Source organism: Salmo trutta, chromosome 31 (genome assembly GCF_901001165.1).
Source record: "Salmo trutta chromosome 31, fSalTru1.1, whole genome shotgun sequence".
NCBI lineage: Eukaryota > Metazoa > Chordata > Actinopteri > Salmoniformes > Salmonidae > Salmo > Salmo trutta.
This window is the reverse complement of record NC_042987.1, coordinates 18,388,131-18,413,269: the sequence shown is the minus strand read 5'-3', so window position 1 is coordinate 18,413,269 and position 25,139 is coordinate 18,388,131. Positions and strand designations below refer to the sequence as shown.

The 25,139-nt window shown below is 44.6% G+C and overlaps 1 protein-coding gene across 7 annotated transcripts in view; it reads left to right on the top strand.

Moving 5' to 3' along the window:
• LOC115169671 (histone-lysine N-methyltransferase 2C) overlaps window positions 1-25,139 on the top strand; it is a 128,270-nt gene that overhangs the window by 45,493 nt on the left and 57,638 nt on the right. For 6 of the 7 annotated variants that reach the window (XM_029725543.1, XM_029725544.1, XM_029725542.1 and 3 more), the window contains 9 exons: window positions 2,167-2,301; window positions 9,338-9,454; window positions 10,538-10,642; window positions 10,776-10,880; window positions 11,283-11,464; window positions 13,561-13,725; window positions 13,828-13,934; window positions 14,063-14,137; window positions 14,970-15,182. In XM_029725543.1, coding sequence (XP_029581403.1) covers window positions 2,167-2,301; window positions 9,338-9,454; window positions 10,538-10,642; window positions 10,776-10,880; window positions 11,283-11,464; window positions 13,561-13,725; window positions 13,828-13,934; window positions 14,063-14,137; window positions 14,970-15,182 — 1,204 coding nt within the window. The remainder of the gene's footprint in view (window positions 1-2,166; window positions 2,302-9,337; window positions 9,455-10,537; window positions 10,643-10,775; window positions 10,881-11,282; window positions 11,465-13,560; window positions 13,726-13,827; window positions 13,935-14,062; window positions 14,138-14,969; window positions 15,183-25,139) is intronic. The other variant, XM_029725545.1, reaches the window with a different exon arrangement.

Below are 25,139 nucleotides of genomic sequence, written 5' to 3'. Positions count from 1 at the left end.
GAGGAGAAAGTTTCTGAGTGTTCTGCCCCAGAGCGGTGGATTGGCTATGATGTCTGGTTTGGAATATCATTAAAACGGGTGTTGCTGCTGCAGAGGACACTTAACCCAGAGAAGTTGCCAGTTGTGGCAGTTGAGAAGCGTTGAGTCCTGTGTGTTTGATGTCGGGTTATTGGCCAAACTGTATCGTCAGCAGAGACCACGGCTGTTCTCACCTTCCCGCCTTAGTTTTCACATGAGCTGAATCCCAAATAACCCCTCCCCCTCCCATTTGCGCGTTCATGCTCGCCCTCCTCCGTGATGCACAAGTGTCCCAAAGTTGAGGGAGTGAAAATGATCGAAGGTGTAGGGGCTAATTAGACCCTCTGATAGCTCTTCACTCTGGAGGCCGCAGTGGCTATTCCAACAGGCACCGCGGTAGCTTTGGAGTTTGCACAACATCATACAAAAGAATTGAGAGGCATGACTAATCATGACTCATGTTTGTTTGTTTGTTTGTCTGATTTTGAGACTTGACAGGTCAAACAAGTTAAATAACCACTTCATTTGGGAGGTAGCCTAACTGTTTCTGAGGTTTATATCTTGTGAAACCATAGGGGAATTTGTTAATTTAGAATTTCATGCTTGTTTTATTATTACATTTGGAACATGAATTGCATCATTCAAGTCGCCAGTGTGTCCCAAAGTTGATGGGGTTTATTGATCCCCTCGCCACTTTATATATGTCACCCTCCGACTTTTATCAGCAACACGTGACAACGGAGGGCCCTCCGAACAAGTTGGTAGGGGTGAGAGAGGCTGGTTTGGGATTCACTGATGGTGAGTCTGAAGAATACTGATGGTGAGTCTGAAGAATAGTTAATTTCCCACACTGCAGAATGAGAATAGAATATTAGTACGGCCTATTCCTTAGGCCATATGCAAACCCCGCTTACCAAGAACCTTACACACTGTACCCCACCTCTACACTTTGCCTGTTCATTCTGATCCACTCTGCAAACACCCACCACCTTATGTACACACACTGCCCTATAGGAGCACACTGCCAACATATATAGACAATACAAAACAGGCTACTTTATATACATCCCCATATGTAATCCTACAGTAAAACTTCAAGCGCGCTGTTTCACATGTTCTAGACTAGTATCTAATTTCCATGGTATTCCTAGTACATGCTTGATGTGCTGAAGGCAGTCCCTCTCTGATGATGCCTACAAGCCTGTTCTCATTCTCCTTAGAATACCTTCATTAGGGCTTTGTTAACCCCCCCCACACACACTTTCATCAAGCCACTAATCAGAGACACAGTATGCGGGTTGGGTCAAATCCTAATTATACTGGGATATGAATCATACACATGGCTCTGATATATTATGGATGAGGCTGAGGAGAGTTTAGCCTTGCAACGTCGTGTTTTTCTCTCCAGATATACCCTATTGCTTAAATAAACGGTGTGCGTAGACAGACTAATTTGTTAGATCAGGCCTGGGGGAGATCAAATGTAGGCTATTTGAATACAGTGGAATCCTGTGTAGTCAGATTTGGTGTCTTCAAGTCTTTATGCTTCTGTCTCAGAAGAGGCATGCACTGTCAGTCGTGCTGTCCAACGCATCCAGGTGTTGTTTTGTCAACAAGCCAGCGATATGAGTGAGGCAGTGACATGCAGTTGCCATGGCAAGAGGATGATGTGGTTTCTTGCTCTTCCCCGTCCTGCTGCTGTTGCATGGTGCTGTTGCCTTGACGAAGGCTGCGGTGTTGTCTGAATTCAAGGTTGCTGTGCACCGACTAACACGATTCTGCTTCACCTTTTGCAAGCTCTCTCTGAACGTCTAGCTGGAAACATGCCTCAACTCGTATGCATGAAAGATATCTTGGATTGGCTTCAATATAGAAAGTATCATGTGCATCATATCATCCTGGCTTTTTGCCCCAAGTCAGAATGTATAACAGCATCATTATTAGCTCCATATCTCTTACTTGGGGTGTGTTGAATGGTCCCAACAAGCTTCTTCAGCCACCAGCCTTTTAAACTCACTGCATCTGTCTGTTATGTTTTCATCTTTCTCTGGCTTTGTTTTTTAAGTTGCTGCATTTTGTCACCCTCCTTCTCCCCTCAATCCCTCCCTCTCTCACCCACCCAACCCGGCCCCCCTACCTGTACCTTAGGGCGCATGGCATGGGAGCCCCCATAGCAGTGTGAGCTCCCCCTCCTGGTCTCCAGACCAGCCAGAGGGGTGGAACGTCCCAAAGACCAGGCAGCTCTCGTCCGGCTGCGGCAGCCCTGCCTGGAGCATCAGAGTGGTAAATAACCGCGGCTCTCTCTGGAGACCAGACCACCAGAACCACCACAGGGCCATGCCACAGCAGTCTTCTGCTTACCTTAGGCTATGTGAAGTGCACTGGCAGGGTGATGCTTGATGTCACTGTGTTAATGGTGGACTTTCACAATGAATCATTCAACTATCAGCGTGTCACCAGAGGAGAGGAGACTGTGGTGAATTCACATTGACAGGCTAATAAGGGAACGGTGAATGAGAACCTGTAGTAGCCTAATACGACTCATCCTTAATGGCAAAATGCTTCACTTTCATCCACTAGAGAGGATCTCTTGCTAGGCTTTGCACATGTACTTGTAATATTAACCCAATTCACAATGCTATATCTTGGCCTTCCTTTGCAGCCTGAGGCACAAGGTTTAACCTGTGTTTGTTTGTTTGTTTGTTTAATTGTTTGTTTTGTTTGTGTCATACTTTTGTGGGTGAGTTTGGGGCGGGATGGAGATGGGGTTTTTATTAAGTGGGCTGTGTGGGCACTTAGGCCTGCCCAAGTGGATGCTGCAATATGTTGCCATGGTGACATTAGTGTTACACACTGGCGCTAAGTGAGGTGGTCATTTCTGGGTCTTGGCATGGGTTTTGGATAGGTTAAGCAGCACCCTACTGTGTGTCAATCAGGGTGTCAGACCGCTGGGCGGTGTGAAGAGACTGGACTTGGGAATCGGGGAGGAGGGATTTGGGGGGAAGATTCACAGAAAGTAGACTAGATTGACAGCCGTGATTAGACCCCAGCAGTCACCAGCATCTGAAATGTGTTGACAGCATAATGGAGTTCAAATGGCCAGAATAACATTAGAGAGGTCCTCTGTCAACAGCCTGGACAGAGAGCCTGGACACTTGCTGTGTTACAAAGGCTGTCTCTCATAGTGCTGAGCGATTTAACCAATATTTTTTTATTTTTTTAAACAACTAATTGACCGATGTAGGTTCAATACTTTTTTTATTCCATGTATTTATATTTTTTTGTGAGCTCAATGCAGGCATTGCACAGTTTCTCTAAAGATAAATTAGATCCAGCCTGAACTGTGCAATGTAGTAGGGAGTTGTTGTTTCCAATAGGCCACATAGTTTAGTGCATAAAATGTGGTTATTAACTACAATGACGTTAATCCATTGCGCATCTACTTGTTCGGTCTGTGTTTCTTTTACGCCTGCTACAGAAGAGACAGAAGAATGCATGATCGTGAGGGCATATAGAGAAACAATGGGAAAGTAATTCTGCTTTTGGAAGTTGATCAACTTGTAAACTCACTTTTGAGAAAATCGTCTTCAATGTTTTAGTACTGCTATTGGAGAGACCTTCTTTGTCTATACCAGGTATTCCCTCAGGGCTACCCGCAATGCCGTTGACGGTACACCAAATAAAAATGTGATTCACATTTCCAAACAGTACTTTTATATTTTCCAACGGGGCTATACTTTTGGGAGAGTTTTTTTTTTCTTGCCAGAGTAGCCTCGTTTCACTGCCAAAAATAAAAGTAAACCATCTAGTGTTCAGCGAAATAACAACACAATGTCAAATATAGGAGCCTAATCAAATAATTAACATCCAATCAAATTAACTGTTACTCTGTCGCAGGAATTCCACTAACATTCCGTATGTAGCCAAATGTAGCTGCTGCTCATTCCGTTTGCTTGAAAATGGATAAATGGTTTTAAAAAAAAGTAAGGCCCGCGTCCATAGACACACATACCAGCTCTACTGGTAGTACTGCTACTACCAGCTCTACTGGTAGTACCGCTACTACCAGCTCTACTGGTAGTACCGCTACTATCAGCTCTACTGGTAGTACCGCTACTATCAGCTCTGCTGGTAGTACCGCTACTATCAGCTCTGCTGGTAGTACCACTACTACTATCAGCTCTGCTGGTAGTACCACTACTACTATCAGCTCTGCTGGTAGTACCGCTACTACTATCAGCTCTGCTGGCAGTACCGCTACTACTATCAGCTCTGCTGGCAGTACCGCTACTACTATCAGCTCTGCTGGCAGTACCGCTACTACTATCAGCTCTGCTGGCAGTACCGCTACTACTATCAGCTCTGCTGGCAGTACCGCTACTACTATCAGCTCTGCTGGCAGTACCGCTACTACTATCAGCTCTGCTGGCAGTACCGCTACTACTATCAGCTCTGCTGGCAGTACCGCTACTACTATCAGCTCTGCTGGCAGTACCGCTACTACTATCAGCTCTACAACACTTGCACCTGTTGACGACACATGTTGTTCTGCTTCCACGAGCACATCCAATGCTAGCATCAGTAATTCTACATTTGTTGCTAGCCCAGCACCGAACAACAGACGGGGACGTTGAACAATCGAAGAGGCATAAATATGATGAGAACTACGTTGATTTGGCGTTCACTTATATTGGGTGTAGTGCCTTTCCTCAGCCACAGTGTGTTATATGTGCAAAAATACTATCTGACAACTCGATGAAACCTTCACTCTTGCACAGACATTTAGAAACAAAACATGCCAATTTGAAAAATAATTCACAGGAGTTTTTGAGCGACTGTTATATGTCCGTTAAGTTTATGGGGGGGTCAATTAAGGAAGACATCCTCTTCTGGAAACCAGGACAACAGGAGAGGATATTTTTAAAGTACTTGACAGCTTTGTGACATCAAATGGACTTTGGTGGTCAAGATGTGTTGGTATCTGTACAATTACACAGGTACTTTCCCGAAACAGACAACACAAACAACTGGATTCGTTATCCCTTTCATGCCCTGCCTCCAGTCTACTTACCGATATCTGAACAAGAGAGCCTCATCAAAATTGAAACAAGCGGTTCTGTGAATAAAAAAATAAATCAGAAGCCACTGGCAGATTTCTGGATTGGGCTGCGCTCAGAGTATCCTGCCTTGGCAAATCACGCTGTTAAGACACTGATGCCCTTTGCAACCATGTACCTATGTGAGAGTGGATTCTCGCCCCTCAATAGCATGAAATCTAAATACAGGCACAGACTGTGTGTGGAAAATGATTTATACAACCCAACATTGCAGGGTTATGTGCATCCTTTCAAGCACACCCTTCTCATTAACCTGTGGTGAGTTATTCACAATTTTAGATGAACAAAATTTGTATATGTAAGATGGCTAAATAAACATTAAAAGTATTGATTGTTATTATTTGTGCCCTGGTCCTACAAGAGCTCTTTGTCACTTCCCACAAGCCAGGTCGTGACAACTCAATCTCATTCTTATGTTTAATAAATGTATCGTATAGTGTGTGTGTAGCAGGCTTACAATGATGGCAAAAAACAACATTTGAGAGTACGCTGACCCTGGTGCTAGAGGGGGTAAGCAGCTGGAGGTTGAATGTTTGAAGGGGTACGGGACTATAAAAAGTTAGGGAACCACCCATTCATATACCCATTCAGCATTGTTCACACCCTCTTAAGCCTTAGCCCCACCTATCTCTTTAAGGGTTGATCTGAGCGTTCTCTACTAACTTGCCAGCTACTTCCAGACATCAGAGAGAACAGCTCACTGAACATTACTCACCCTAGCAGAGCTGATTAGGCTGTTATGTTATCCAGAGTGTTGGTGACTGCAACTGTGCTGTCAGATTGTCCGTTCGTAAATTCAGAGCGTTTCGTGTTCAGAGGGCACACTGGACGCTCTGGCCAATAAGTAGGGTTGATCCGAAACCTCTGACCTCACAACGACAGTCAAGCACCCAAGCTAACTGGCTAACATTGGCTAGCTACTTCCAGACACATAATGAGAGAACACCCCACTCTGATCATTTTACTCCCCCTAGCAGAGCTGGTTCAGCTGTTTTCACGTTATCCAGAGCGTTTGTAACTAACTGCTGCTGGCAAAAATGTTATTACGCTTTGTTGCTGACGTTTACTTTCACCGGACATATTCAACGGGTGTTGAGTGTTCAAAAATTCATCAGTTATTCTGCGCTCTGGCACACTAAGACGAGAGTCTTTTGTTAAGAAATGTAGCTAGTTAACTAGCTAGGTAAACAATGAATCCCAACGCATGACGTAATGCTAGTTAGCGAGCCAGCCAGCTAACGTTAGCTAGCTAACAGTACACTTTAGCTTGAAATGAAAATACTTGGTCAAAATTAGAAACGCGTAATATCTGAAAATGTAGCTAACTAGACTATCTTACCCTTGGTCTGAAATCGGAGTAGATAGCCAGATCGAATTTACCAGCTAGTACGTCTATCAACAGTTGCAGTGAAATGCTATTGAAACGGATACTTGCATAGTGGAGTATTTTGTTAAGACATGTAGCTAGCTAAACAATGGACCATAATCACAACTCATGACGTTACTACCCTGCATGAATCTGCAGGTAGCTAACCAACCAGGTTCAATGGCTATAACTCGTTAAGCAAATGTGTCTTGAGATACGAAGAATAAGATCATACTCATAACGTTAGCTAGCTAACAGTACATTTGAAATGAAACCACTTTCTGTCAAAATTAGAAACATGTAATATCTGAAAATGTAGTTTGCTAGACTTTTTTACCTGTATAGATCATGGATGGACGCTTCTCCTGTCTGATGCCATGCATGGTTGCCCTTAGCTATCATACTCAAATCCCACAGATTTCTAAACTCGGTCCTCCAGAAAGTGGAAAGCATACACATAACATTAGCTAGCGAGCCAACCACCTAACGTTAGCTAGCTAACAATACACTTTAACTTGACATTAGGTTTATGCAGTTTTACGACGCGATACTTTAAAAAAAAAAACGCGTTCGATGCGATTACCTAAACATACTGATGAGTTCCCATAGACAGACACGTGCTATATGGCAGACCAATCCAAACTCATCTCTTGGCATCTCCAGCCCACTCATTATCTCAGCCAATCATGGCCAGCGTGAAGGTTGCTCACTTTTTCTGTGGCTAAACCAACTAGGCTCGTAATTTAACAATTTTATTCGTATTTACAGATGGCATACAAGTTTGATATTAAGGCACATGAAAGTTCACATGTTAGAGAAGGCGTTTCTGCCAATAAATGCATTTTGATAAAAAATGATAAAATATATGTTTTACATTCAAATGGCTCTACTGTGAAGTCGTGACTTGCGACATACGCCTAGTTTCCTGAATTGGGTCACAAATAGTGATTTTTGTCAGACAGAGGTTACATGACTTGGAATGAAATAATAATGTCATCAAATAAAACAAATGTAATATACACAACTGAAATGTTTTATCAAGGTAATGTGAATAAATTATGGTTAATAAGTGATAATCAGTAATGAGCAGTCACTACCATCATGGGACTTTTAAATTGTTTTAGTCTGTGTTATGGCATCCAACCCGCATAATGCATAGTGCATTTATATAATCAAACCGAAAACGCACCAACCTCAAAAAGCACTAATCGCTCAGCACTAGTCTCTCAGAATGGTGCAGGAGAGATGATCCTATTACTGAGAAAGATGAACACGTCAAGGTGTCTTATTTGGAGAAATGGGTTTTGTTGTCACCGCTGGACTGCCTATGTATTTGAGTTGTGGAATGTGGAGACTGAAGGGTTACCCTACAAAGCAGGATCAATGAGTTAGCCAGCTAAATATTCTGAAATAACTTTTTTTATTTTTAAGAAGCTTAACATGGGCATGTTCTAATTGACTCAACAAACAACACATACTGAACAAAAATATCAAAGCAACGTAACAATTTCAACGATTTTACTGAGTTACAGTTCATATAAGGAATTCAGCTGAAATAAATTCATTAGGCCCTAATCTATGGATTTCACATGACTGGGCAGGGGTGCAGCCATGGGTGGGCCTGGGAGGGCATAGCCCACCTACAAAATGGCTTTATTACAGACAGAAATACTCCTCAGTTTCAACAGCTGTCCGGGTGGCTGGTCTCACACAATCCCGCAGGTGAAGAAGCCAGATGTGGAGGTCCTCGTCTGGCGTGGTTACACTTGGTCTGTGGTTGAGGCCAGTTGAGCGTACTGCCAAATTCTCTAAAATGACGTAGGCGGCTGATGGTAGAGAAATGAACATTCACGTCTCTGGCAACAGTTCTGGTGGACATTCCTGCAGTCAACATGCCAATTGCACGCACCTGCAACTTGAGACATCTGTAGCATTTTGTTGTCTGATAAAACTGCACATTTTAGAGTTGCCTTTTAATGTCCCCAGCACAAGGTTCACTGGTGTAATGAAGATGCTATTTAATCAGCTTCTTGATATGCTACACCTGTCAGGTGGATGGATTATCTTGGCATTGGAGAAATTATCACTAACAGGGATGTAAACAAATTTGAGAGAAATGTTTTTGTGTTTATGGAACATTGCTGGGATCTTTAATTTCCACTAATGAAACATGTGACCAACACTTTACATGTTGCATTTATATTTTTGTTCAGTATAGAAGTTTAGCTTTCTTAATGAACCTGAATCAGTTTATTATTATTATTTATTTATTTTTAATCAAAGTTAGCTGACTAACTCATCGATCCTGCTTTGTAGTATGCCGCTCTAGCTGAATAAAGAAAATAAAAACAAATTGCGTTCTCAATTTTCTTCTCTTAAGTCAGAAATGGCAGCTTTTTCGCCCTGCATCAATTTGTTTTGTAGCTTGAATTAAGAGCTATTCTAAGATGTGTTAAATATGACTATGGATATGAAACCATTTCATATCTGTGCGTAGGCTTTGCAATGTTCTACCTACCATCCAAGAAAACACCACTGGATGGGAAAGGACATTACCTCTGTAAAGTAGACCAAGCTGCTGTTCCTGTTACCTCACTAGATACCAGCAGCCTCATAGCTCAACAGCTCTACAGTGGGTGGAGGAGGAGAAGTCCCCTATGGCAAACTTTTTAATTAAGCTGACTTCATCGATCACAGTCTAGCAAGCGAGGACCTGTGTGTGTTTTTCTGTATCTGACTGTGAACACTACTCTTGCGAGTGTTTTCGTGTGTGTTTCTGTGTGTGTGATCCGGTGTGTGTTGAGAAGGAGTCCTGAGGTGTGTGTTTCTGTTGCAGGGTCGAGGTTCAGGCTTCCCGGGGAGGAGGCGACCCAGAGGGGCTGGTCTGTCGGGCAGAGGGGGTCGGGGCCGAGCGAGAGGGAAGAATGGAGCCAGTCCCACAGTCAACCCTGGGGTAGGCTATGTCACCTGTCAACCTGATCTCTTTAGTTCACACTAATCCATTACAATTAACTGAAAGACCGTTTTATTACTAGTGTTGGGAGGAAAAATTGACAGTTACATATCGCAATATTATTTTGGATGTTATGTTATTGATACTGGGGCTCCTGAGTGGCGCAGCGCCTAAGGCACTGCATCTCAGTGCAAGAGGCGTCACTGCAGTCCCTGGTTCAAATCCAGGCTGCATCACATCCGGCCATGATTGGGAGTCCCATAGGGCAGCGCACAATTGGTCCAGCTTCGTCTGGGTTTGGCCGGAGTAGGCCGTCATTGTAAATAAGAATTTGTTCTTAACTGACTTACCTAGTTAAATGTAGATTAAATTAAAAATATATTTATAAAAATACTTTGGCTCCAAGTATTGTTTTCTGGGTAGCGTTAGCTAGCGCTAGTCGGCTGTACCTGCGCTAGAACTTCGGTATTTTTCATCATATAGCTTGTTCGCCATCTTTAAAAAAATTTTTTAAAAAAAATGTGAGCCAATGTGTTTTCAGCACTTTTATTTTCATGACTGATCAAAACAAATGTTCTAATGTCCTCTCTCGTCTCTCTGCTGCAGACATATACTAAGCAATATGTTTCGAACATCAAATTGCAATAAAATTACAGTATCCATTCACAATACGTATGGAATCGTGAGGTCCCTGGCAAATCCCAGCCTTATTTATTACCCATAAACCTCCTAGTTTTCCTGGTGTATTGTAAACAGTAATCATATGTTGTGGATAGATTATTTGCTGCAGCACAAAAACAGACTCATTCCAGTGGGCATGTTACTCCATACCAAAGCGTGACACAGCATTTGTGTCAGAGGCAAATGCTAATCAATAATCCTATCCAGGCAGTCTCTTGTAACGCTGACAACTTCACATGCTGTAAAATAACCTGTAAGAATTTACGCAATAAACAGAGACGCGTACCTCTGCAATATTGGTTTAGAGACAGAGAAACACTTCACTTTTCATGTAGGGAATATCACAGGACTCAAACCTATCTATCTAATGGTGTGTTTGTGCTTATGCTTCATAACATACAGGTCACCACCATGGAATCACCATACCAGGTGAAGGAGGAAGAGGAGAATGCCATGCACAACACCGTGGTCATATTCTCCAGCAACGACAGCTTCACATTGAAACAGGTGGGCATCTGTTTTTGTACAATTTATACATTTCCCGTACCTCTATTATTTGATTAGTTTCTCTTACCATATTACAGTTCAACTTTGGTTCTCTAGTATCATGTGTAAACTCCATTTGTTTCCTTTCTCTCAGGACATGTGTGTGGTGTGTGGGAGTTTTGGGCTGGGTGCGGAGGGTCGTCTTCTGGCCTGTGCCCAGTGTGGGCAGTGCTACCACCCCTTCTGTGTTGGCATCAAGGTAAGTACCCCATCCTTTACAGTGGCATTTTCTCTGAGATCTTACTGAAGATTGTGATACTACATACGAGTAGGAAATGTGAGAACCCCAAAAATGACTGGGCTTAGGGTTAATCATCTATTGATTTCAAACATTTTAACCTGGCTATGACTGACTGACTCAATATGTGAGTGTCAACTGGATTAAACGGGCCATATAAACTCACAGGAAGCTCAAGTTGCTTCCATCCTTATCTCTTAATGCTGCCAATTACTGCAAACAAAACTCTTTAGTGTAGCTCGGCAGCACAGTCATATATTAATGTCCTTTACTCTGGGACCTTCTAAAAGAGATAAGCGCACACAATTTGGACTTTTGCCAATATACTCACACACCACATCTGACCCTGTCCTCTCCTCCCAGATCACCAAGGTGGTGTTGAATAAAGGCTGGCGCTGTCTGGAGTGTACAGTGTGCGAGGCGTGTGGCCAGGCCACCGACCCGGGCCGTCTGCTACTGTGTGACGACTGTGACATCAGCTATCACACCTACTGCCTGGACCCTCCACTGCAGAACGTTCCCAAGGACAGCTGGAAGTGCAAATGGTGTGTAGCTGACTCGTCTGTCCATCCCCTCAACCTCTTCCTATTATGATAACGTGGCTGTGTCCCAAATGCCCCCCTATTCCCTATATAGTATAACGTCAATATTTGATGTATCTAAGCAAGAAGTCAAAGTACCAACTAGAGGTCGACCGATTAATCGGAATGGGCGATTAATTAGGTCCGATTTCAAGTTTTCATAACAATCGGTAATCTGCATTTTTGGAGACCGATCTTGGCCGATTACATTGCACTTCACGAGGAGACTGCGTGGCAGGCTGACTACCTGTTATGCGAGTGCAGCAAGGAGCCAAGGTAAGGTGCTAGCTAGTATTAAACGTATCTTATAAAAAACAATCAGTCTTAACATAATCACTAGTTAACTACACATGGTTGATGATATTACTAGTTTATCTAACGTGTCCTGCGTTGCATATAATCGGTGCCTGTTAATTTATCATTGAATCACAGGCTACTTCGCCAAACGGGTGATTTTAACAAGCGCATTCGCGAAAAAAGCACTGTCGTTGCACCAATGTGTACCTAACCATAAACATCAACGCCTTTCTTAAAATTAATACACAAGTATATATTTTTAAACCTGCATATTTAGTTAATATTGCCTGCTAACATGAATTTCTTTTAAGTAGGGAAAATGTGTCACTTCTCTTGCAACAGAGTCAGGGTATATGCAGCAGTTTGGGCCGCCTGGCTCGTTGTGAACTGTGTGAAGACTATTTCTTCCTAACAAAGACAGCCAAACGGGGGATGATTTAACAAAAGTGCATTTGCAATTGTTGCACGACTGTACCTAACCATAAACATCAATGCCTTTCTTAAAATCATTACACAGAAGTATATATTTTTTAAACCTGCATATTTCGTTAAAAGAAATTCAGGTTAGCAGGCAATATTAAACTAGGGAAAATGTGTCACTTCTCTTGCAACAGAGTCAGGGTATATGCAACAGTTTGGGCCGCCTGGCTCGTTGCGAACTGTGTGAAGACCATTTCTTCCTAACAAAGACTGTAATTAATTTGCCAGAATTTTACGTAATTATGACATAACATTGAAGGTTGTGCAATGTAACAGCAATATTTAGACTTATGGATGCCACCCGTTAGATAAAATACGGAACGGTTCCGTATTTCACTGAAAGAATAAACGTTTTGTTTTCCAAATGATAGTTTCCGGATTTGACCATATTAATGACCAAAGGCTCGTATTTCTGTGTGTTATTATGTTATAATTAAGTCTATGATTTGATAGAGCAGTCTGACTGAGCGGTGGTAGGCAGCAGCATGCTCGTAAGCATTCATTCAAACAGCACTTTACTGCGTTTGCCAGCAGCTCTTCACAATGCGTAAAAGCATTGCACTGTTTATGACTTCAAGCCTATCAACTCCCGAGATTAGGCTGGCAATACTAACGTACCTATTAGAACGTCCAATAGTCAAAGGTATATGAAATACAAATGGTATAGAGAGAAATGGTCCTATAATAATTACAACCTAAAACTTCTTACCTGGGAATATTGAAGACTCATGTTAAAAGGAACCACCATCTTTCATATGTTCTCATGTTCTGAGCAAGGAACTTAAACGTTAGCTTTCTTACATGGCACATATTGCACTTTCGCTTTCTTCTCCAACACTTTGTTTTTGCATTATTTAAACCAAATTGAACATGTTTCATTATTTATTTGAGACTAAATTGATTTTATTGATGTATTATATTAAGTTAAAATAAAAGTGTTCATTGTTCATTCAATAATGTTGTAATGGTCAAATCTTTACAAGTGTGTGTGTGTGTGTATATATATATAAATCGGCCGATTAATCGGTATCGGCTTTTTTTTGGTCCTCCAATAATCGATATCGGCGTTGAAAAATCATAATCGGTTGACCTCTAGTACCAACAACAACAACTTATTTGCCATTTCCTCACACAAAAAAGCCTATCCCTTTCCTCCATGAATGACCTAGTTCATTATTTCTCAATGTCCTGTATTATACTTAATGTACGGCCACCTTAATGCACTCAGCTATTCATTGACACCTGTCCTCACTCCTTCTCCCCTCCCCTGTTTCCTCCTGCAGGTGTGTGTCCTGTACCCAGTGTGGTGCCACCTCGCCAGGCCTGAGGTGTGAGTGGCAGAATAATTACACCCAGTGCGCCCCCTGTGGCAGCCTGGTGACGTGCCCCTTCTGTCTCCAGGACTACAGCGAGGGAGAGATCGTGGTGCAGTGCCGCCAATGCGACAGGTGGGCATTGCTACAGTACTAGCTAAGCCTGCTGTAACCTATATTTATTCTCTGTAATTTTGAACCATGGTACCCCAACCCCTTCGCCTTCCTCTCTGATAGGTGGATACATAGTTCCTGCCAGGGTCTCCATTCAGAGGAGGATGTGGAGAAAGCAGCAGACAGCAGCTTTGACTGCACCATGTGCCGAGTCCACAAGGCCTCCAAGGGTAAGTAAGCACTACATACAGTATAGCCTTCTGAATCATTGCTACTGTATCTGACCCACTCAGGCATCTCGTGTATTGCAGCCAATTACTCATTGGCTTTTGTGTGTGTGTCTTCACTGCATCCACAGCGCCTGTGTCCAAGGCCAGAGAGTCCATTGAACCGGCAGTTATGACGCAGATTCTCACAAAAGCTAAAGACATGGGTATGAACAATAAGTCTGCTTTTGGTATTTATTTATTTAATAAAACAAATATATACACTACCGTTCAAAAGTTTGGGGTCACTTAGAAATGTCCTTGTACACAGCGTTGTACAAGATCTTCAGTTTCTTGGGAATTTTTCACATGGAATAGCCTTCATTTCTCAGAACGAGTCGATTGACGAGTCTCAGAAAAACGTTTTGTGTCTGGTCATGTTGACCCTGTAATCAAACCCAGAAATGCTGATGCTCCAGATACTCAACTAGTCTAAAGGCCAGTTTTATTGCTTCTTTAATCAGCACACAGTTTTCAGATGTGCTAACATAATTTCAAAAGGGTTTTCTAATGATCAATTAGCCTTTTAAAATGATAAACTTGGATTAGCTAACAACGGTTGCTGATAATGGGCCTCTGTATGCCTTTCCAGCTTCAATTGTCATTTACAACATTAACACTGTATTTCTGATCAATTTGATGTTATTTTAATGGACAAAAAATTGTATTTTTTTTTTCTCAAAAAGGACATTTCTATACGAACTATATATATTTTACAGACACAGTATATTTCAGTCCCACCCTTTAGCTCCCTTCAACCCCTCCCATCTATCTCTGAAGACCATCCAGTTTTGATTTCTATTTGCCATATGCTTTTAGTATTTGTTCTGTCTGGAGATCGAGACATTTCTTCTTCTCTGAGATGCTTTCTAGCTCTTTAACTTAATGAAACCTTGTTTTAATCACATTGAACAGTACTGTACATTCCACACATTCCAGTTCATCTAGGATGTTCATACAGCACCATAACCTTGTGGAGTGTGTGTGTGTGTCTTTCAGACGTGGTCAGGACGTACACTCAGGATGGCGTGTGTCTGACGGAGTCAGGCTTGTGTCAGCTCAAGAGCCTGACGGCCCCTGCGTCGCGGCGTAGAAAACCCAAGCCCAAGCTGAAGCTGAAGATCATCAACCAGAACAGTGTTGCAGTGCTGCAGGCCCCCCTGGACATGCTGTCAGAACACTCTCGGGATGAGGACATGGAGGACCACAGAGGTGCCTGTCTTTAAATAAGAATGTGTTCTTAACGGACTTCCCTGCTTAAATATAGGTTAACTGACCTAAATACAACAAGCCTGTTAGAAAACACTATGGGACAGTTTCCCCGGACACAGATTAAGACCCTCTGAAACGGCAATTGTCTTTCACGTTCATAAATTCCCATCACGCTGACAGCAGACGGTTAGGTGGTGGAGTAGAGTTGTGGAGCTAAATTCCACAAATTGAAAAATCCACAATTTCAATTAGGCTAATCTCTTGAAGTTGACTGGAGTTGAAATGGGATTGACCCTAGGTGTGCTGTAGCTTGGGGGTAGAGTGGTTTGTTAGTCCGTTCTGCAGACTGCACTGCCCCTTGGCTGTCTCCTTATCACCTCTCTCTCTCACGCTCGCTCTCGGTCTCTCTCTCTCGGTCTCTCAATTAAATATACATTTTAAGAGCTTTAGTAGCATGGGAAACATTATGTTAACAGTAAATTGACAGTAAACATTACACTCACCAAAGTTCATATTATGTACAAAAGGGAAAATACAAAAATATACATTTGGGTTGTGTTTACAGTGCAGCTCAGTTTCCACCTCATTTTGTGGACAGTGTGCACATAGCCTGTCTTCTCTTGAGAGCCAGGTCTGCCTACGGCGGCCTTTCTCAATAGCAAGGCTATGCTCACTGACTCTGTACATATTCAAAGCTTTCCTTAAGTGTGGGTCAGTCACAGTGGTCAGGTATTCTGCCACTCTGTACTCTCTGTTTAGGGCCAAATAGCATTCTAGTTTGCTCTGTTTTTTTGTTAATTCTTTCCAATATTCAAGTAATTATCTTTTTTTCTCATGAATTGGTTGGGTCTAATTGTGTTGCTGTCCTGGGGTGCGTTTGTGAACAGAGCCCCAGGACCAACTTGTTTAGGGGACTCTTCTCCAGGTTCATCTCTCTGTAGGTGATGGGTTTGTTATGGAAGGTTTGAGAATCGCTTCCTTTTAGGTGGTTATAGAATTTAGCGTCTCTTTTCTGGATTTTGATAATTAACGGGTATCGGCCTAATTCTGCTCTGTATGCATTATTTGGTGTTTTAAATTATACCCTGAGGATATTTTTGCCGAATTCTGCATGCAGTCTCTCAATTTGGTGTTTGTCCCATTTTGTGAGTTATTTGTTGGTGAGCAGATCCCAGACGTCACAACCATAAAGGGCAATGGGTTCTATAACTGATTCAAGTATTTTTAGCCAGATCCTAATTGGTATGTCCAATTTTATGTTTCTTTTGATGGCATAGAAGGCCCTTCTTGCCTTGTCTCTCAGATCGTTCACAGCTTTGTGGAAGTTACCTGTGGCGCTGATGTTTAGGCAAAGGTATGTGTAGTTTTTTGTGTGCTCTCGGGCAACGATATCTAGATGGAATTTGTATTTGTGGTCCTAGCAACTGAACCTTTTTTGGAACACCATTATTTTTGTCTAACTGAGATTTCCTGTCAGCGCCCAGGTCTGATAGAATCTGTGCAGAAGCTCTGGGTGCTGCTGTAGACCCTCCTTGGTTGGGGACAGAAGCACCAGATCATCAACAAACAGACATTTGACTTCAGATTCTAGTAGGGTGAGGCTGGGTGCTGCAGACTGTTCTAGTGCCCTCGCCAATTCGTTGATATAGATGTTGAATAGGTTGGGGCTTAAGCTGCATCACTATATCACTCTCCCCGACCCTGTGGAAATAAATGTTTTTTTGCAAATTTTAACCGCATACTTGTTGTTTGTGTGCATGGATTTTTTAATGTCGGATGTTTTTCTCCCAACACCTCTTTCCAACAATTTGTATAGCAGACGCTCTTGCCAAATTGAGTCTAAAGCTTTTTTGGAAATCAACAAAGCATGAGAAGACTTTGCCTTTGTTTTGGTTTGTTTGTTTGTCAATTAGGGTGTGCAAGGTGAATAATTGGTCGGTCGTACAGTAATTTGGTAAAAAGCTAATTTGACATTTGCTCAGTACATTGTTTTCACTGAGGAAATGTACGAGTCTGCTGTTAATGATAATGCAGTGTATTTTCCCAAGGTTGCTGTTGACGCATATCCCACGGTAGTTATTGGGGTCAAATTTGTCTCCACTTTTGTAGATTGGGGTGATCTGTCCTTGGTTCCAAATATTGGGGAAGATGCCAAAGCCAAGGATGATATTAAAAGAGTTTATGAAGTATAGCCAATTGGAATTTGTGGTCTGTATATTTGATCATTTCATTGCGGATACCATCAACACCACAGGCCTTTTTGGGTTGGAGGGTTTGTATTTTGTCCTGTAGCTCATTCAGTGTAATTGGAGAATCCAGTGGGGTCTTTAATAGTTGATTCTAAGATTTGTATTTGATCATGTATATGTTTTTGCTGTTTGTTCTTTGTTATAGGGCCAAAAAGATTGGAGAAGTGGTTTATCCATTCATCTCTGTTTTGGGTAGATAATTCTTCGTGTTGTTTGTTTAGTGGGTTCATTTTTCCCAGAACTGGTTAGTCTATGGATTCTTCAATTACATTGAGCTGATTTCTGACGTGCTGTTCCTTCTTTTTCCGTAGTGTATTTCTGTGTTGTTTTAGTGATTCACTATAGTGTAGGCTCAGGTTTTCTGGGTCTCTGTTTTTTGTTGGATAGTTTTCTCAATTTTTTTTCTTAGGTTTTTGCGTTCCTCAGTAAAGCATTTGTCAATGTTGTTCATTTTCTTTGGGTTTTCTGTTTGAAATTTCAATGGAAGCTGAGAGGTGAAATATACTGTTAACACCTTCACTATTACAGTGGAATGTTTTGTCCAGGAAGTTGTCTAAAAGGGTTGGATTTGTTGTCGCCTAATAGTTTTTTGGTAGGTTTCCACACTACATTCCTTCCATCTATAGCGTTTCTTAATAATATTCAGTTCCTTTGGCTTTGATGCCTCATGATTGAGTATTGCTCTGTTCCCTGTAGCTCAGTTGGTAGAGCATGGTGTTTGCAACACCAGGGTTGTGGGTTCGATTCCCACGGGGGGCCAGCACAGGAAAAAAAATGTATGAAATTGTATGAAATGTATGCATTCACTACTGTAAGTCGCTCTGGATAAGAGCGTCAGCTAAATGACTAAAATGTAAATGTAAGTAGACTGCTTTTCCTGTGATCTGAAGGCTCTGAGAGACTCTGGGTTGAGGTCAGTGATAAAGTAGTCTACAGTACTACTGCCAAGAGATGAGCTATAGGTGTACCTACCATAGGAGTCCCATCTAAGCCTACCGACTATGTACAGACCCAGCGTGCGACAGAGCTGCAGGAGTTGCGACCCGTTTTATTTGGTTATGTTGTCATAGTTGTGCCTAGGGGGGCATATGGGGAAGGGAGTGCTGTCACCTCCAAGCAGGTGTTTGTCCCCCTGTGTGCTGAGGGTGTCAGGTTCTTGTCCAGTTCTGGCATTTAGGTCGCCACAGACTAGTACATGTCCCTGGACCTGGAAATGGTTGATTTCCCCCTCCAGGATGGAGAAGCTGTCTTCATTATAGTATGGGGATTCTAGTGGGGGCATATAGGTAGCACACAGGAGGACATTTTTCTCTGTTAAGATCATTTCCCTTTGAATTTCTTGCCAAATGTAAAATGTTCCTGTTTTGATTAATTTAATAGTGAGTTAGGTCTGCTCTATACCAAATGAGCATACCCCCCCGAGTCCTTTCCCTGTTTCACAGGATGGGACTACCAGCTCTCTTTAACCTAGAGGGAAACCAGTGGGTCTGTCTCCTCTATATGTTTCTTGTAGGATGACAATGTCTGTATTTTCAATTTCTTTAGTGAAGTCCAGGATCCTGCTCTTTAGGCCAAAGGCAGATGACCTCAGGCCTTGTATATTCCAGAATGAGATAGGGAAGGCTTTGTGTTCCATAAAGTGTCCAATGTTGTTAGTCGTGTGGTTTGGCCTCCGACCAGTGAGTGTGAGCAGAGCCTGCTGAGCATCTGGTACATTCCTCTCTTGCGCTATCTTTCTCTTTGCTCTCTCTCTCGCTCTGTCTCTCTCTCGCTCTGTCTCTCTCTCTCTCTCGCTCTGTCTCTCTCTCTCTCGCTCTGTCTCTCTCTTGTCAGGGAATGCAGCTCTGTCTCTCTCTCTCGCTCTGTCTCTCTCTCTCGTTCTGTCTCTCTCTCTCTCGTTCTGTCTCTCTCTCTCTCGTTCTGTCTCTCTCTCTCTCGTTCTGTCTCTCTCTCTCTCGTTCTGTCTCTCTCTCTCTCGTTCTGTCTCTCTCTCTCTCGTTCTGTCTCTCTCTCTCTCGTTCTGTCTCTCTCTCTCTCTCGTTCTGTCTCTCTCTCTCTCGTTCTGTCTCTCTCTCTCTCGTTCTGTCTCTCTCTCTCTCGTTCTGTCTCTCTCTCTCTCGTTCTGTCTCTCTCTCTCTCGTTCTGTCTCTCTCTCTCTCGTTCTGTCGCTCTCTCTCTCGTTCTGTCGCTCTCTCTCTCGTTCTGTCGCTCTCTCTCTCGTTCTGTCGCTCTCTCTCTCGTTCTGTCGCTCTCTCTCTCGTTCTGTCGCTCTCTCTCTCGTTCTGTCTCTCTCTCTCTCGTTCTGTCTCTCTCTCTCTCGTTCTGTCTCTGTCTCTCTCTCGTTCTGTCTCTGTCTCTCTCTCGTTCTGTCTCTGTCTCTCTCTCGTTCTGTCTCTGTCTCTCTCTCGTTCTGTCTCTGTCTCTCTCTCGTTCTGTCTCTGTCTCTCTCTCGTTCTGTCTCTGTCTCTCTCTCGTTCTGTCTCTGTCTCTCTCTCGTTCTGTCTGTCTGTCTCTCTCTCGCGCTGTCTGTCTGTCTCTCTCTCGCGCTGTCTGTCTGTCTGTCTCTCTCTCGCGCTGTCTGTCTGTCTGTCTCTCTCTCGCGCTGTCTGTCTCTCTCTCGCGCTGTCTGTCTCTCACTCGCTCTGTGTCGTGTGCTGCCAACCCACAGCTCTCTGCGTCTTCCCCCTTGAATAAGGGTTTCAAATTTGGGGAAATGACACTAATTTTTTTATATTTTTTTACATTTTGTCAGGGAATGCAGCTCTGTCTCAGGTTCTGCTGTTGTGCAGTGGTTGCACAGCCTTTCCTCTACAGGGAGCTAGGTTTTCCTGTGTCTACCCTTCTCAATGGCAAGGCTGTGCTCACTGAGCCTGTACTTTGTCAAGGTTTTTCTAAGGTTTTGATCAGTAACCATGGTGAAATAGTTTGCCATGGTGTACTGTCTTTGATCAGTAACCATGGTGAAATAGGTGGTGTACTGTCGATTTAGGGTCAGACAGCACTGCATTTTGCTTTGTGCTTGTGTTTCCCAATAAGCAATGTAGTTTTGTTTTGATGGTGTTGTAATTAGTTTTATTCTGATTTGATTGGATGTTCTGGTCCTGAGGCTTCAGTGTGTTAGTAGAACAGGTTTGTGAACTCAGCCCCAGGACCAGCTGGATGAGGGGACTGAGGCTTCAGTGTGTTAGTAGAACAGGTTTGTGAACTCAGCCCCAGGACCAGCTGGATGAGGGGACTTTTCTTTGCTCAGCTCTTGGCAATGATATATATCAGCTGACAAGGTACAAATCTGTCGTTCTGCCCCTGAACAAGGCAGTTAACCCACTGTTCCTAGGCCGTCATTGTAAATAAGAATTTGTTCTTAACGGACTTGCCTAGTTAAATAAAGGTAAAAAAATATATATATATATATATACCCTTGTGGGGACACAGTGTTGAGGATCAGCGGGGTGGAGATGTTGTTACCTACCCTCACCACCTGGGGGTGGCCTGTCAGGAAGTCCAGGACCCAGTTGCACAGGGCAGGGTTCAGACCCAGGGCCCCGAGCTTAATGACGAGTTTGGAGGGTACTATGGTGTTAAATCCTGAGCTGTAATCGATGAACAGCATTCTTACATAGGTATTCCTCTTGTCCAGATGGGATAGGGCAGTGTGATGGCGATTGCGTCGTCTGTGGACCTATTGGGGCGGTAAGCAAATTGAAGTGGGTCTAGGGTGTCAGGTAAGGTGGAGGTGATATGATCCTTATTAACTAGCCTCTCAAAACATTTCATGATGACAGAAGTGAGTGTTACAGGGCGGTAGTCATTTAGCTCAGTTACCTTTGCTTTCTTGGGAACAGGAACAATGGTGGCCCTCTTGAAGCATGTGGGGACAGCAGACTGGGATAAGGATTGATTGAATATGTCTGTAAACACACCAGCCAGCTGGTCTGGCATGCAAGGTGTCCAGTTGAGCTTATTTTTAAACCTCAGTAATTGTGGTGTGTGCAGTACTCTATGTATTTTGTACCAATTGAGAACTTTAGTCTAATTCCCTGAGATCTGGATTTTCTCTGGGAAATCATTATTTTAGTCTTTTTGGGGTTTACTGCCAGGGCCCAGGTCTGGCAGCACTGCTCCAGCAGGTCCAGGCTCTGCTGTAGGCCATGTGCTGTGGGGGTTTACTGCCAGGGCCCAGGTCTGGCAGTACTGCTCTAGCAGGTCCAGGCTGTGCTGTAGGCCATGTGCTGTGGGGGTTTACTGCCAGGGCCCAGGTCTGGCAGCACTGCTCTAGCAGGTCCAGGCTCTGCTGTAGGCCATGTGCTGTGGGGGTTTACTGCCAGGGCCCAGGTCTGACAGTACTGCTCTAGCAGGTCCAGGCTCTGCTGTAGGCCATGTGCTGTGGGGGTTTACTGCCAGGGCCCAGGTCTGGCAGTACTGCTCTAGCAGGTCCAGGCTGTGCTGTAGGCCAGGTGCTGTGGGGGTTTACTGCCAGGGCCCAGGTCTGGCAGTACTGCTCTAGCAGGTCCAGGCTGTGCTGTAGGCCATGTGCTGTGGGGGTTTACTGCCAGGGCCCAGGTCTGGCAGTACTGCTCTAGCATGTCCAGGCTGTGCTGTAGGCCATGTTCTGTGGGGGTTTACTGCCAGGGCCCAAGTCTGGCAGTACTGCTCTAGCAGGTCCAGGCTGTGCTGTAGGCCATGTGCTGTGGGGGTTTACTGCCAGGGCCCAGGTCTGACAGTACTGCTCTAGCAGGTCCAGGCTCTGCTGTAGGCCATGTGCTGTGGGGGTTTACTGCCAGGGCCCAGGTCTGACAGTACTGCTCTAGCAGGTCCAGGCTCTGCTGTAGGCCATGTGCTGTGGGTGACAGCAGGCATAGGTCATCTGCAAGGAGTAGGCATTTAACCTCTGAATTGTGGAGATTAACACCAGGGGCTGAGGATTTTTCTAGAATAGTGGCCAATTCGTTGATGTAAATATTGACGAGTGCCAGGCTCAGATTGTAACCCTGGCGAAGGCCCCGCCCCTGGTTAAAGAATGATGTTCTTTTCTTGCCACTTTTAATGGTGCACGTATTGCCAGTATACATTCATTTAATTATGTCATATGTTTTACCCCCTACACCACTTTCAATAACTTTGTAGAACAGTCCTGTATGCCAAATAGAATCAAATGCTCTTGTTTTTATTTTTTTCTTCGTTTTTCTAATTTTGCCAGAAGTTGTTTGTGTTTATGGACTCCTCAATTAGTGTCAGCTGCTTGCTGTTGTACTGTGCTTTTTTGGTTCTTAGTGTACGTTTATAGAGTTTAAAAGTCTCAGAGTAATGAAGGCGTAATTCACCATTATTTGAGTCTCTGTGCTTTTGGCTGGTTAGTGGATTGTTGGATAGTGTTCTAAGTTTTTTCCTTGTAATTTTACAATCTGCATCAAACCAGTTGTCATCTGTGGTCTTTTTTGTTTTTTTATCAATTTCAATTGTGCTTCTTTTAACGTTTGCCTGAATATATAGTTGATGTTTTTTACTGCTAGATTGATGCCTTCTTTACTGTGAGTGAATGTGGTATCCAGAAAGTTATCTAAGAGTGTTTGGATATTTTGGTTCCAGGTTGCTTTCTGGTATTCTTCTGTGCTGTTTTGGGCCCATCTGTATGAATTTCTGATGTTGTACAGCTTACTGGGCTGTGAATGTGTGGTTGTTTCCATGTCTGTTCTTTTGAGGAACAACATAATTTGGCTGTGTTAGGTGTTAGTGGCTTGACAGTGTGTTGCTCTCATGCTCTCGCGCTCTCTCTCTTGCTCTCGCGCTCTCTCTGTTGCTCTCTCTGTTGCTCTCGCGCTCTCTCTGTGTCCCTCTCGCGCTCTCTCTGTGTCCCTCTCGCGCTCTCTCTGTGTCGCTCTCTCTGTGTCGCTCTCTCTGTGTCGCTCTCTCTGTGTCGCTCTCTCTGTGTCGCTCTCTCTGTGTCGCTCTCTCTGTGTCTCTGTCGCTCGCGCTCTCTCTCTGTCGCTCTCGCGCTCTCTCTCTGTGTCGCTCTCTCTGTGTCGCTCTCTCTGTGTCTCTGTCGCTCGCGCTCTCTCTCTGTCGCTCTCGCGCTCTCTCTCTGTGTCGCTCTCGCTCTCTCTCTGTGTCGCTCTCGCTCTCTCTCTCTGTGTCGCTCTCGTTCTCTCTCTTTGTGTCGCTCTCGCTCTCTCTCTCTGTGTCGCTCTCTCTCTCTGTGTCGCTCTCTCTCTTTGTGTCGCTCTCGCTCTCTCTCTCTGTATCGCTCTCGCTCTCTCTCTCTGTCGCTCTCGCTCTCTGTGTCGCTCTCGCGCTCTCTCTGTGTCGCTCTCGCGCTCTCTCTGTGTCGCTCTCTCTGTGTCGCTCTCGCACTCTGTGTCACTCTCGCTCGATCTCGCTCTCTCGGTGTCGCTCTCGCTCGATCTCGCTCTCTCGGTGTCGCTCTCGCTCGATCTCGCTCTCTCGGTGTCGCTCTCGCTCGATCTCGCTCTCTCGGTGTCGCTCTCGCTCGATCTCGCTCTCTCGGTGTCGCTCTCGCTCGATCTCGCTCTCTCTGTGTCGCTCTCGCTCGATCTCGGTGTCGCTCTCGCTCGATCTCGCTCTCTCGGTGTCGCTCTCGCTCGATCTCGCTCTCTCGGTGTCGCTCTCGCTCGATCTCGCTCTCTCGGTGTCGCTCTCGCTCGATCTCGCTCTCTCGGTGTCGCTCTCGCTCGATCTCGCTCTCTCGGTGTCGCTCTCGCTCGATCTCGCTCTCTCGGTGTCGCTCTCGCTCGATCTCGCTCTCTCTGTGTCGCTCTCTCTCTCTCTCTCTGTGTCGCTCTCTCTCTCTGTGTCGCGCTCTCTCTCTCTCTGTGTCGCTTTCTCTCTGTGTCGCTCTCACTTTCTCTCTCTCTCTCGCTCTCTCTCTCTCTCTCTCTGTGTCGCTCTCGCGCTCTCTCTGTGTCGCTCTCTCTGTGTCGCTCTCGCGCTCTCTCTGTGTCGCTCTCGCGCTCTCTCTGTGTCGCTCTCGCGCTCTCTCTGTGTCGCTCTCGCTCTCTCTGTGTCGTTCTCGCTCGCTCTCGCTCTCTCGGTGTCGCTCTCGCTCGCTCTCTCGGTGTCGCTCTCGCTCGATCTCGCTCTCTCGGTGTCGCTCTCGCTCGATCTCGCTCTCTCTGTGTCGCTCTCGCTCGATCTCTCTCGCTCTCTCTCTCTCTGTGTTGCTCTCTCTCTCTGTGTCCCTCTCGCGCTCTCTCTCTGTCGCTCTCTCTGTCGCTCTCTGTGTCGCTCTCTCTGTGTCGCTCTCTCTGTGTCGCTCTCTCTGTGTGTCGCTCTCTGTGTCGCTCTCTCTGTGTCGCTCTCTGTGTCGCTCTCTCTGTGTCGCTCTCTCTGTGTCGCTCTCTCTGTGTCGCTCTCTCTGTGTCTCTGTCGCTCGCGCTCTCTCTCTGTCGCTCTCGCGCTCTCTCTCTGTCGCTCTCTCTCTGTCGCTCTCGCGCTCTCTCTCTGTGTCGCTCTCGCTCTCTCTCTGTGTCGCTTACTCTGCTCCGTCAATCTCTCTGTGTCCGCCGAGCGCTCATCTCTCTCTGTGGTCGCTCTCCGACGCTCTCTCTCTCCTGGTCGTCGATCTCGCTCTCTTCTCTCTGTGTCGCTCTCCAGCGCGCTCTCTCACTGTGTCAGCTCTCTCTGGGTCGCTCTCGCACCTTCTGTGTCGCTCTCCCAGGCTCGATCTCGCTCTCTTCGGTGTCGCTTCTCGCTC